The 14,342-nt window shown below is 34.0% G+C and overlaps 1 protein-coding gene across 4 annotated transcripts in view; it reads right to left on the reverse strand.

The window, feature by feature from the left end:
- Positions 1-14,342, reverse strand: part of LOC109699252 (multidrug resistance-associated protein 1-like) — a 96,438-nt gene that overhangs the window by 13,465 nt on the left and 68,631 nt on the right. For all 4 annotated transcript variants that reach the window (XR_012447905.1, XM_074072886.1, XM_020183880.2 and 1 more), the window contains 6 exons: positions 11,643-11,797; positions 9,595-9,750; positions 6,325-6,524; positions 5,450-5,576; positions 3,948-4,049; positions 44-187 (listed from right to left, as the gene is read on the reverse strand). Coding sequence is in view for 3 of the 4 variants with exons in the window: in XM_074072886.1 (XP_073928987.1) it covers positions 44-187; positions 3,948-4,049; positions 5,450-5,576; positions 6,325-6,524; positions 9,595-9,750; positions 11,643-11,797 (884 nt within the window). In the remaining variant the exon portion in view is untranslated. The remainder of the gene's footprint in view (positions 1-43; positions 188-3,947; positions 4,050-5,449; positions 5,577-6,324; positions 6,525-9,594; positions 9,751-11,642; positions 11,798-14,342) is intronic.

Below are 14,342 nucleotides of genomic sequence, written 5' to 3' on the forward strand. Positions count from 1 at the left end.
TTTAGACAAAAGGGAAATAAAACATATGAAGTATATATTGTACCTTCTCTTCACCTTGAGTCTTGAAAGTGATATCTTGTAATGCAAAGTGAAGATCATTTCGATATCGAGCCCGATAATTTATAAATTCCACTATCCCTTTATTGGGCCATTGTAATGGAGGCCTTCTAGACATTATCCAAGGTGCCTCAAAACAAAACAAAAATTTTTTATGCACCAATTACAATAAAAATTTCATGTGTTCCCTCCAAATAATTCTCATGCATATAAACAAAAGTAAATAAAAATGACAAAAGAAATATGTAATATTATGATTTTCTGAGAATACTTTAAAATAATACCAACTAAAACTTCCCATCTACTTACAAGAAAATCCTAGAAATAAATTTTTAGATATAACAAAGCTACCCATTTATTATCAAATAACTAAGAAAAACTCTACAATTCTGTAAAGGGGCCACGAATAACTTGAAATTGAAGCTGAAATGAGGACAATTTGTTACTCATTCTTTCCCCAAACACTGAGTATTTACAATGCCAGTCACTGTTTTAGCTGCTAGAAATTCATCAGTGAGGAAAACAGATCTTACAATCTTCCCTTTGTGGAGTATACATGCTAACAGGGAGAGACAGAAGGAAACACAACACAGGTAGAATGTTTGATGATGATAAAACTTTAGAAAACAAGAAATAGGCAAGGCTGGTGGAGGAGTGGGTCTTTTTCAGCAGTGTCATTAGGAAAGACTTTGTTGAGCATGGTGGAGGAAAAAGTCTCTTAGATATTAGCAGAAGAGCATTCTGGGAAAAAAAATTAACCACTTGTGTCAGTAACACCAGACAGGGGCCAGCCTGGAATACTGGAGAGCACACAGCAGAGTGTGGTGCTTGGTCAGCAAACTGAAGTGTTTCATAGGAGAGAACAATTCCAATGTCAAATGGTACCTCAAGTAAAGTGAGGGCTGAATATGGACCATGTGTGATCTAGGTTAAGGCAGGATCAAAGGAGTAGTGGGAACAAAGGCCTGTTTGGAGAAGGTCCAAAAAAGAGTGAGATGAGAGGAACTAGAGACAAGTGCTGGCAACTTTCCAAAGAATTCTTTTTTAAATAGGGATCTACAGTTTCTGAATAAATTTACATCTTCTACATCAAGAGTATTGGCAGCAGTATTTGTCACAAATTATATCAAATTACATATAAGTGTTTTTGTTTGTATTTTTCCTATATGTAAGAAATATATGTTAATAGAAAAACTTTGAAAATAAAATAAAAATTTATATTATTTATCAGATGACAGAATAAGCAAAGTGAATACTGGAGAGAGGAGAATATGAAGGTAGACTAATCTGTCATGTAATTTGTAGGAAAAGGAAAAGCAAGACTTAGGAAATAAGCTAGAGGAAGATTCAAAGTTCTTTTAGGAGCTGGAGGATCTAGAAAATAATTTAGCACATTTATACGTTGTGAAAAGCAAAGGGGTAGGGATGCTATCATGTAAGAATTAAAAGAGGTGTACACATATATGTAAGTGGAAAAATGAGACCTGTTGAAACTATTCTGGGAATGGAGGGGGAGGGGAAGATAAAAGAGAGTGGTGGAGGGGATGAATTGAACTATGATACATTTGATATATTGTAAGAGCTTTTGTAAATGTCACAATGTACCCCCAGAACAACAATAAAAGAAAGAAGAAAGAAAGGAAGGAAGGAAGGAAGGAGGGAAGAAAGAAAATAAGTTTAGTAACACTTCAAACAAAAAAAAGAGAGGTGATTATATCTGAGTCTTCTACTCTGGTACATTGATCTTCATGTCTGTTTTTGTGCCTTACTATGCTACTTTTATTGCTATGGCAATAAAAGCATAGTATAGCTTAAAGTCAGATATTATGATACCTCTAGTGTTTCTCTTTATGCTCTGTATTACTTTTACCTACAGCCATCTGGTTTTTAACAAAACCGAGTATCAGCATGTAGAAGACTGAAACTAGGTCCCTGTCTTTCACCTTGTACTAACAGCAATTCTTCACTTTGTGCTAACCAGCAATGGATCAAAGATCTTAACATAAGACTTAAAACTTTGAAACTACTACAGGAATGAATAGAGAAAACACTGAAACGTGTAGTCATATGCAATATCTTCCTGAATATAACTCCAATAGCTCAGCAACTAAGAAAAAGGATTGACAAACGGGACCATATGAAACTAAAAAGCTTCTCTATAGCAAAGGAAACAGTCATTATACTGAAGAAACAGCCCAAAAATGACATAAAATCTCTGCCAGCTATACATCTGACCAGTGATTAATAACCAGAATTTATAGGGAGCTCAAAAACTAAACTCCCAAAAAATCAATGATCCAGTGAAGAAATTGGCAAATGAACTGAACAAAAATTTTGCAAAGGAAAAAGTATAAATGGCCGATTAATACATGAAGAAATGCTCAACATTCCTGGCTATAAAGAAATGCAAATCAAAACTATATTACAATATCATATCACAATAGTCAGAATGACGATCATTAAGCATACAAACAACAAGTGCTGGTGAGGATATGGGAAAAGGAACCATATATACTGTTGGTGGGAATGTAAATTATGGAAGTTCCTCAAAAACTAAAAACAGAACTCTCATATGATCCAGTGACACCACTCCTGGGCATACATACAAGGGAATGAAAGGAAACAATAAAGACAGTTACATACTCATCTTTACTGCAGCACTGTTCACAATAACTAAGCTTTAGAAACTGTCCAGATGCCATGTAAATGGATGAGACTGGAGATCATCATGTTAAGTGAAGTAAGCTGGGTTCAGAAGGACAAATATTGCATGTTTTCTTTTATATGTGGAAGAGAGATCCAAAATATGAGTGTGAACATATATACAGACATGATCACATATACATATATTTATAGAATGTGTCTGCAATAGTGGACAGTTTGAGGGGGCTAGGGAGAGGACAGAAAGGAAAAGAGGATGATAAGGAGTGACAAATATTGAAATACATTGCATTTGTAGGAGGAAGGCATATTGAAACACACTGAGCTGTTGTTTCTCTAACCCCTAATAAGGGTTAGGGAGAAAAGGTAAAGGAGGTTAATTTGATTAAATTACAATATGTAAAAAGGGATGGTGAGAGAAGCAAGATTTGGGAGAAGACAAGAAGAGATATGACCAATGACACAACTGTTAATATCAGATTTTTTGGGAGATATCTTCTTTAGAGTTCTGAGCAAAAGGAAAAGATTTGTGAACAAATGAAGAAAGTTAACTACTTTGGTGGATTGAAAAGGTACAGAAATTCAAGTCATCTTTACTATCTGTCCTGTTGTTTAATGAAACTTGGAGGCAGAAGTAGCTCATGTGAGCAAGATATGTAGATAACATAACCATTACACACTGTAAATACTCTAATTTTTTACCCTTTCAAATTATAGTTGATAAAAATGAGCAAAATAGGTTGGTTTCTCCTCCTCCTCCTCATTCACAGAGTTGTTAGTGATGGGTAAATAGAACAGAAAGCATAAGCAATACAAATATAATTAATGTAATAACTGTGCAGACTCAAAATAATTATGTAGAGACTATAGAAGACATTTTTCTCAATGCAAAATACCCCCAACTTATAATTACAAATTTTATATTTTACTTTATATCAGTAGAGGACAAATCATTATGTCTTTTAAAAACAGGTTATCATATGTCACTTTTTAACTCACTAAAATATATTTACAGAGCATCCTAATTTAATTACCAGAGTTTTAACTCTTCAGTAATGTACACAATAATGATCATTCATAATAACTTTAATTTCTAGAAGTGTCAAATATTGTGACATGAACTTAGAAATGTAGATTTTGTTTAAAATATACTTTTTAAGATGTCAGTTGAAGATATATCACAATACTTTAATTGACCAACCACTGACTAGTTTTTTAGGATTGCTTACCTCTTTATCCATATCTTCATATTCACACACTCTTTCAATAGAAACTGCATTTGTTTCAATTTCACATGCTTTCCTTACCCAAAAATTCAGAGACTGAGTAATCTGGGAGGAGGCAGAAAATGAAAATGGAAATAGAAACTTAATTCATGCTCTTTTGCAACTTATGTATTATAACACTTCATTTTTATTTTCAGTTTTCAAACACTTTATCTCTTTTGATTATTTAACAACTTTAGAAGTATGCATATTTATACATATATACACATATGTATATTGGACTTATCAGTATAATATATAATGAAAATACTTAGAAAACAGAATTACCATAGTTCAATAGATATTAAGGAAGTCATAATTTCTGTAAGGAATGATGAATATCAAGATGGCAAGGTTATGCCTCACTAAATGTATACCCCAAATGAGAAAAAAAGTAGTTGCAAAAACCCTTTGGCATTCTTCTTTACCTTCCATGAAAAGAAAGATTCTCCTTACTTTCTGACTATTCTTAGCTCTTTCCTTCCTTTCTTCCTTTCTTCCTTAATTCCTTCCTTCCTTCTTTCCTTCCCTCCTTCCTTCCTTCCCTCCCTCCCTTTCTCCTTCCTTCCCTCCTTTCTTCCTTCACTTCTCTTTTTTAGAAATAAACACTAGCTTCTTTTAACCCTACCCACAATGTAGGTTCTTCAAGATTATAGCTTAAAATGTAATTTTAGCCAAAACACTTTGAAAATTAAGATTTTTCTTAAGTTTGATGCCAACCCATTTGATAGCCCACCTGAAATAGATGTGGGGCTTTTTAAGTTATTTATTTAAAGGACTAAAGTATATACTCATATGTTTTACCTCAGAGATAGTCATGTTTGATTATGAGATTCTGCCCAAGTCCTTCCATATGTACATATACCATAGTCCTTTTCTAGAAGCCTAAATTCTGAATTATGAAATGCAGCCAGCCTTGGGAGTTTTGGACAAAAGAACAAGGTATATAACTAAATCTCTAGACTTATTTCCTAAATAATATGGAATTATATAAAACAGTTTGAGTTGTTTCCTCATTTATAAATATGCTTATACCACTAGTGCTTTGCAGTATAATATAAAATAGAGCTTATTTAGGGAAAAATTTATAAGTGGAGTGCACCAGTGTGTACTCCACTCAGAGCTTGCATTTCCATGGTGGAGAAAGGCCCTACCTGGAGCACTTTATAAATCTAGAAGGATACGGGAGCAGGAAACGTCTCAGCAGACATGGAACACCAGGAGATTCCTGGTCCTCTGGGGCTCAGCCTTGGGCATCAGTCTATTCTCTCTACAAGTTACCTTAAAATTGCTGAGCAAGCTTCCTGCTCCTACCAAAAAACAGGAAGAAATAAGCCTCCATCAATCCAGATTTGTATCTCATTACTTAGTTTAATACAATCTATAATTCAGATGGACAAAGGAGTACAGTGCTTAATTAACTGGGTTATAAACATACCATGTACCGTAATATAACTATTACTTACATTTAGGGCATAAGATATAGACAAACCAACTATTGCTGAATCTATGGAATTGCCAGCCAGCGCAGCAAGCATTGCAGCAAAGAACACCATTAAGTTGCCAAGAAATTCCAGTCTGACAGACAGCCACCTGTAATAAATAGAATATATTCCTGACTAACTTAGACGCAAAAGTTTTGTCGTACTTAGTACTGTCCCCTGAGAAACTGAGAAGTAAACATCATGAGGTTCTTTCTGTTCATGCGCCTTCCCACAATTACTTGGAATTCAATCAAATACAAGATTGTCACAGTAACAACTTTAAAAGATACCTCTACACAAAAATGCACTTTGTCTTTGCAGAAATTTGCTTTAAAATTAAATCAGAATTAAAGAACAGTTAATATAATTATATATTGCATTTAAAAATCCTATTGGAAAAACATTACTTCTTCAGTTATCTATGCTATAAGATTAGATACATTGCATATTAGTGATGAAATGACTTTCTAAAAACTAAATTGTGCCCAACTACTATTTAATATTTTACATTTTCCTCCTTTACATGAGATTATAACTTCAAATGAAGTGTTACAAAAAGTGTATGTAATCAAAATACATTCTACAAATATAAGATGCTACAGAGTCATGTAACTAGTAGTTCTAATAGCATTCTATACATCCTTCAGTAAACTTGGTATCTTATTTTTATATAGTGTGTGTTTTTGTGTTCATTTAACTTAAATCTGTATAAAATACTAGAAAATATTCAAGACTTTAATATTTTATGTAGTTTTAATTGATGAAAGGCCATTACAAAGCCCTCTTTTGTTTAAAAGAATTGAACAAAACATCTAAGAAGGAACTAACCCTAAGCTTTGCGTATTGCTATGACTTACCTGTTTGAAATTATATTATTATAGAAGCAGACCAAATTCTCATTCACCACTTCTTTATTTTGCTGAATGAACCTCTGTTCATGTCCAAATGCTCTAATAGTGGACACTCCTGATAAAGTCTCACTAAAGTGGGAAATGACAGGAGAACGGGACGCTCCTGACAACCTCCGGATCTGTCGAGAGCTTGCCATGTAATATCGCTAATTAGAAGACAGAAAGAGGTAATTGGAAAGATGTATCAGAAATATCCTCAATGGCTGAATAAAGGCAAGATCTTTGTATAATGAATTAAAAAGTGACCCCCCTCTGAGGGATAATAAGGAAGAGCAATAGAGAGGGTGAATTTGATCAAAGTACATTATATGCATGTATGGAAATATCACAAAATCCCTTTGTGCAATTAATATATGCTAGTATAAAATGAGGGAGAGAAAAAGAGTGACCCCTCCCCCCCAACACCAACAACAAGTTAGGTACAAGTTCTTTCTAACTTCTGGCACCCATGAATGCGAGTTTATTTGGAAAAGGATCTCTGCAGATGTTGAATGTTGAATGTTGAATGTTGAGTGTCTTTAGGAGATAGTAAAATAGGCACAAATACAGAAAGAATATCACATGAGGATGGTGACAAAGATCAGAGTGATCTGTCTACAAGCCAAGGAAAAGGTCAGAGATTGACAATGGCCAACAAAAGCTAGGAGGAACCTGAGACAGATTCTTATAAAAAGCTTCCAGAAGAAGCCAACTTGCTGACATGGCAATATTGGACTCCTGGCCTGTAGCACTGTGACTGGATACATTTCTGTGGTACTTTTTTACAGAAGCCTTAGGAAACTAATGCTCTTCTGTAATAGTAAAAAGTCCAAATTCTGGACAGTATGACTAGAGCATAATTCACAAAATTATACTTTGATAGTGCTTTCAAATGACCACTATTGAGTACCTACTATCAAAAAAACTCTGTACAGTTAACCCATTAAATCTAAGAGTAATTAGAGAAATAGAGTTTTTCTCCACAAAAAACATGAGTGCAGCAACAATTACAATTTGGCTACTTGCCCTTGGCCTCTGCTTAAGGATAACTGGGATTGCCAAAACTGTGAAGAGCTGGAGAGGTATGCCCTGAGTTAATTGAACCATCATTAATTAGCACTGGAATATTGTGACCAACTGGAAATGAATATCAAAGTTCATTAGATATTGCAAAATTTTCAAGAGAATTTCCTGATCAGGAAATTTATGTAAAGTCACTGATTTTGAAATGGTATCATTTTGTTAAAAATGATGAGCAAGCTAACAAACATGTATGAAGCCATATACAGCCTGTTAACTTGTAGTTTACGAAGGTCTGCTCCATGCTAAGTGCTATGGAGAATATAAAAGCTTATCACATTTGGTGGGCTGTAAGGGATTTAACAGGTTGTCTAGGGTAGGGGTGATATTTTAAGTAGCTGATTAAGGGCAAGAAATTTTTCCCCAGGTAAAGGTATGTGTGAATGCTATACATTCTAATATAATTTCAGTGAAAGGTAGAAGCCATGGACTCCTTCCATGAAATGCTCCATGTAACTTAGCTTGATAACCTGTAATCTAGATCAATGTTTCCTGTAATAGGAATAAACTGGAGTTTGTTAAAATGCAGACTTCTGGGCCCCACACTGAGGTACTCTGATTCAGTAGGACTGTGGAATGGCCCATAACCACACTTTGAATAACATATGTCTGAGTTAAATCTTTTATTTCATAAGAGAAAGAAATTGAGACCAGAAAAAAAAAAAGTGCCTAGCACAGGAATCAGGAAGGTGACAAGAACTCAAGGTTCCTGAATCCAAATTCAGGCCTTACTTATTCAACTTCCCTAACAGGTCATAGTTTCTAGACTATGTTTTTACTTGTAGTCACTCTGTTGTAGAATACCAACCATGAGATTTTAACGCATAAAATTTCAATTGTAATATTATTTTTCAATACTATTCTTCTGTTTCTAGATTTATATGAGACATGGTCTCTGCCCCTAAATCATACAATCTCATTTAAGAGACAATTTATGGTCTCCTAAAAATATCTTTTTTTGTGGAACTGGGGTTTGAACTCAGGGCTTCATGCTTGCAAAGCATGTGCTCTATCTCTTGAGACACCTCAAATCCTTCTAAAAATATCTCATCTTAACATTTGCAATATAATACATCCCATATAACCCATGGGTGAATCAGATCTCTTTGCACTATTTTGGTAGAGAATGATTCATGCATAAAATGGAATATAGCCTAAGCCTAAAAGCATAAGTGATATCTAGACAGACAGAGAGAATGGAAAAAACACATGTAGTAGGAGGAATAATAATAGCATATGTACAGAAATGAGAAAATGATTAACATTTATCTTGAGCAGACTAAATTTCAATATGAATTTAAAAACTGGTTTTTGGAAAACATTCAGCTACAAGGACTATACTCTTTTGTGAAAATATATTCATAATACTTTTATATTTATTTAAAAATATGTATTAGGAAATTTTGTTTTCTATAATATTCTTACATTTAGCATAATTTTGGAGTTCAAATTGATTGGCTACAGTTTAAAGTAAAGATATCAACATCAAGTATCATGAGAAATGAATTTAGGTCTTTCAGGAAAAGTTTGCTGATATTAGGGATAAAGAGTCAAAAAGGTAATATCTGTTTCCGTATTGGATATGTAGGCAAATTAATTTTCTGCTAAAACATAGACAGCATACAGGCTTTTTGGCAGCCACAAAAATGAAGGACCCAGCTCTCTTGCTGCAGAGGCATAGGTGACTGAATGTCAGCTGTTGTCCCTCAGGATCTGTTACAGTGTGAGAATGGAGGCCACTTTTTACATGGGTTACTCTACCCATTCTAGGGAAATAAAGGGACCTTCCAATGAGCAACTATGGTTGAGGTCTTTCCTTTGATTTGCTCATACCTTTTATGGATATGCTCTACAGTCTCTGGTATTTCCTACCCAAGCCTTCTTCCTTCTTCTCTCTAACAAGGAAAAGAGTCTCTCCCAGACTCCCTCCCTCCCAGACTGCATCACTGTCTGAGGGCGCTCCTTGTCCAATTTTCTCCTGATGCTTCTCCTTCATCTTTCACATGCATGTCCTATGGTAAATTTCTAGTGTGCCTCACCCTTTCTTGGACTCTGCTGCTTGTAGAACTTGGAATAACAGAAAGTTTAAATGGATATAAATTATTTTTGACTGTAGACTTATAAATTATTTATGCAAATAAAAATTCAAGTACTTACTTGTATAGTGAAATAGAAGAAAATCAAGGGAAGAACCCCCAGAGTGAAGAGTGGTAAAGCTCCCATAATGACCAAAACTGTTCCGATAGCCTCCAATGTACAATTCAACCAGGTCCGTAAATAATAATGAAAACGGATATCAACTATAAACATATCCTGAAAATTTGATATTAGGTCACTTTATTGTTAACTTCTCATGGTTTAGAATCAGAGGAAGAAGAAATATATCACTTAATGGAAAAATGAAAAAGCATTTATCCAGATGTGGCAATCCGAGATTAAATAATTAACTGCATGCTCTTTGCCTACCTCATAAATTGTTACTGTGTAGTCAATTGTAATAATTAAAAGGATATTCTAGTAAAAAGATTCCTACTATCAAGAAATTTATTACAAGTGACATTGACATAGCAATTAATTATACCATTAAAGTCAGGTCCTGACATTAAAAAAAAAAAACCAAAACAGTGCAAAACCTAGGACTTTAATTGCTGGGTTTTTCAAAATCCAGTATTTGTGGCATTGAGCTACCGCTGTCTGCTACTCAAAAAATTGTAAAACACTCAAGGGACATTGTTATCCCTAACAACATACCCAGTGGCCTTCTAGAGTATCTAGATTCCACCTATATCAGAAGAGGCAGGAAAACAAAATAACCTTCCTTTGCAAAATGTGAAACTAAAGCATGGAGGTGGGCAACACAAATGAGAAGAAGATGGGAAAGTCATATATAAATTCACATATTTTCATATACTTTAATTTATATTTGTGGTGCTAAGTCTGACCTAAGAGATACAAGAATAAGGTACAAGACTAGAGGTGGAATTTTATTCATTTGTTGTTGTTCTGGAATATTCCTGATTATTTCCTATAACAAGCAGTATTCCTATGCAACTTCTTACCTGCCTTTAGAATTAATCTTCCAATACTCCCATCTGCACAAGACCTAATCTTTTGAAGTTTTACTATTCAAAAATGACAATTATTCAGTAAAGTCAAGTAGGAAATGTCACCTAGGAGTGACAGAATGCTTTGGGTCAAATTCTACAAGTTTGCAAATAGTAGGCAGACTGGAATAACTAAGCAAGACTGAATTATATCAATATATATCATACTACCTGTTTTCATGATTTGTATCCTGTTCCCCTCATAATCACATCAAATTATTTTTTAAATACATATAACTCTATGAATGTATTTCAAGGTAACAGGACTGCACTAATACAGAAACCATTGGCAACATTTGTCTACTGAGGACTTGAACAGTGGCTACTGCAAACTGAGATGGGTTACAAGTGTGTAATATAAACTAGATTTTGAAGAATGTAAATCATTTTTAATTATTTAATTTTATATGATTATAGTTGGGAATAATTTTGGATATACTGTGTTAAATTAAATATATTATTATAACTAATTATGCTGACTGCTTCTTTTTGCTTTTTATTGTGGTTACTAGAACATTTAAAACTTAAAATTATGTTATTGTTTTGAATTCTATCTGTTGGATAGTGCAAATATATGTAATAGTATCCACAATAGTAAACACAAGGAAGAAACCCTTCTAGGCAAGCAGTGACACTGAAAATCCATTTCCTATCCACCATATGCGATTCACTAAATTTTCTTAAAGGGAGAATACTTTTTAAAGTCCTGATAAAATAGGCTGGAGGTATGGCTCAAGTGGTAGAGTACCTGCTTAGCAAGTACAAGACCCTGAGTTCAAACCCCAGTACTGCCCAGCAAAAAGTCATAAAGGCCAGATATATTCAAACAGACCTATGTTTTCTTTCCCTTTATTAGCATAAATCAGTGATTTTCAAACTAACTTCATGTTGTAGAGCTATCAAAGAATATGTGCTTGAATTATTTAAGCAGTTTTTATATTCTTTTGTTTATATGCTTAAGATGTGACATTCATATATCACATATAAATGTCCCTTGACTTATTAATTTAATAATGATACTTTTATAAATGAGAATACAAGGAGCTACATATATATTACCCATTTTAGGTATGCTATTTAATAAGGTTAGTTTTCCCTTACCTTGGTGAACCGATTGATGATCTGTCCTATGGGATTTGTTTCAAAATACTGGAGTGGAAGGTGAAGAACACTATTCAACAGCTGAGCATACAAGGTTCGGGAGGCAGCCAGTGATCCTCTAGTGAGCAGGTAGGCTCCACAGCAGACAAAGAGACCTAAACACAAATTGTTATCAGGGTCATGTTCACATTTTTAAGGAGTTTTGTGTTTTAACTCAAAATACTGCTTGTAGTAGCATTTTTAAAAGTTGAAAATCCAAGTTTGGTTAAAATGTGTAATTGTGGACAAATGTCGTGTATGTCTATGTTGCTTTGGAGACAGACTTTTCTGATGGTTTGTCATGCCATCAAAGTAGAAGTCTCCTTATTCAAGGTGATAAGTTCTGTATAGGAATGCACAGAAGATAAGCAATCAATGTGGTTCTCAGAATTGAAGCATATTAACTTTATAATGTCCTTCGGGACAGTGTGGTAGTCACTAGTGCTGTTAGCTAAATACTTCCAATTTCTTTCAGCTTCTAGGGGCATGATGCAGTTATACTCTCTGGTTTGGTTGTGATTGAAGAGAACAAATGCATAGTTCTGAATAAGGAATTGAGAGAAAAACAACAGGCTTCTTCCAGGTTAGAGAATGTAATTGCTTATGCTAGATCTGTTATAGCTCCTATTTACTTTACAGTGTGCTTGCCAACATTTAAATGGTGATTAAATTGTTCCTTCATTTTGAATCCCTAAAATAAGAAAAGTCCCTTTCCTGACCATAAGTGGACACAGGGTATGAGTGAAAAAAAAGTTTTTAGTATAGAAAGTTACTGAGATTTCGCTGGTGGGAGGGTTGTTTTTACAGACTAAAAAGTCAGATAAGATATACAATAAACTTGTAGTTTTAACGGCAGAGATTAGAAAACAGTTATTTTATTAGCACACATTGCTGTTGCATTTGATAAAATACAGCAAAAGACAAATTTAGAAAAGAGCTATCTAAGGTATAAGAAGAAATAGAAGGAAAATGTCCACAAAGAGAGGAACTAATAGGTCTAGAAAAAAAATGTTTTGGTATAATGATTGATTCAAGAATGGATATACGACCCAAGTTGTTTCAAGCAGAGAAATTTCCTGGATTTCTAAGGAAGAAGTTATTTCAAAGACAGATTTCCATTACCATGTAAAACCCGTATGAAACCAATGAGGAAAATAAACGGCACTGATACAGTAAGAGAGTTATGGGCATTTTTTTGAGTCTCTGGATGAAATGTATTTGAAGATCTATGCTTTTCATTTTCAGTGAGAACAGATCTTCATGTTTGCTCTTTAATCTTTATGGGTACACAATTGCCCCTTTGCACTCCTAAAACTTACTGCCAATATTATCCTCCATCTTTTATAAGTGTCATGTTTAAACCAAAATAAAATAAAAATACTTGGCTCTCAGTACCTTAAATTCTTTTAGCTGGTTTCTTTATATTTTAAACAGTATCACATACTTCCAAGCATTGATTTCTGTTTCAAATATTTTGTATAATTTTTCTAACTTCCTCTTTCATAGTTCCTTCTTTCCCTTCCAAAATAGCTTGTTACCCTTTTCTCAAGTAAATATTCAGGGTTTGCATAACTATTAAACACATATTATTCATGCACTTCAATAAATGTCTAGTACTTGTGCAAGTATTTTTCTATATGCTTAGTTGTCTATGCAACTAGTACTGAGTTATTCCAAGTCACGTCAATAGCCAGCAAATCTCTTTTAAATGTATTCAAAATTGTCAGATACTGCATTATTTCATTCGTTCTATTTAGCTCCTTATCTTCTGCAATGCAAAGTATGATTTTGGAATCTAATCTTTGTCTTTCTACTCTAGAATGATTGCTGGAATTGGCATTTGTTTTCTTCAGTTATGGGAAGTGTTTTAGAATATTATGCAGTTGATAATTTTCTGTTTCACTGAAACTCTTTCTATACACATCTTGAATTTACTGTATTGAGATTCCAATTTGTTCCATCATTTTCCATCTCTTTTTGATACTGCACATTTGGGACATAGTATACATTTTCTAGGTTATTTTCTTATTCTTAAACAATATTTACAAATTCTTGAAACTGTTTAAGAGCTCTCTGTTCTTTATTTCTGAGCATTCTGCACTCACCTTATGGATGTAATAATTTGAATATTTGAAAATCCTAAGTAGACCTTTTCAAAAGTTTTCCTTCTATTCCATTGTGACTGTCTTATTTCCAAGATCAGCCGCTCTGTTTATTGGCTCTTATTTATAATGTTGGTTTGATTATAATATATAATTGCCCACTATTATCAATTTAAAAATATGAGGGAGACACATAGTTCACTAACATAGGTATCTGAACTAGGCATGGAGGAACGTGCTTGTAACCTCTGCTATTCAGTAGGCAGAGGTAGGAGGATCATGGTCCAAGGCCAACTCTGGCAAAGTCAGCCTGAAATCCTATCTGATAAATAAACTAAAATAAAAAGCATTGGGAGCATGGCTCAAGTAGTAGAGAACTTGCTAGCAAAATTGAGGCCCTGAGATTAATCCCCAGTACTGTAAAAAAGATCTGTTTTTGTATTTGGTATGACTATATTATGACATTGCATTCACTGATTTCTCCACACATTTCTCTCCCTTAAATGGTAGGGATTGCTTCAAGTTCCACTTAAGTAAGAACATATGACACTGAAATTCT

Source organism: Castor canadensis, chromosome 5, assembly GCF_047511655.1.
Source record: "Castor canadensis chromosome 5, mCasCan1.hap1v2, whole genome shotgun sequence".
Classification (NCBI taxonomy): domain Eukaryota; kingdom Metazoa; phylum Chordata; class Mammalia; order Rodentia; family Castoridae; genus Castor; species Castor canadensis.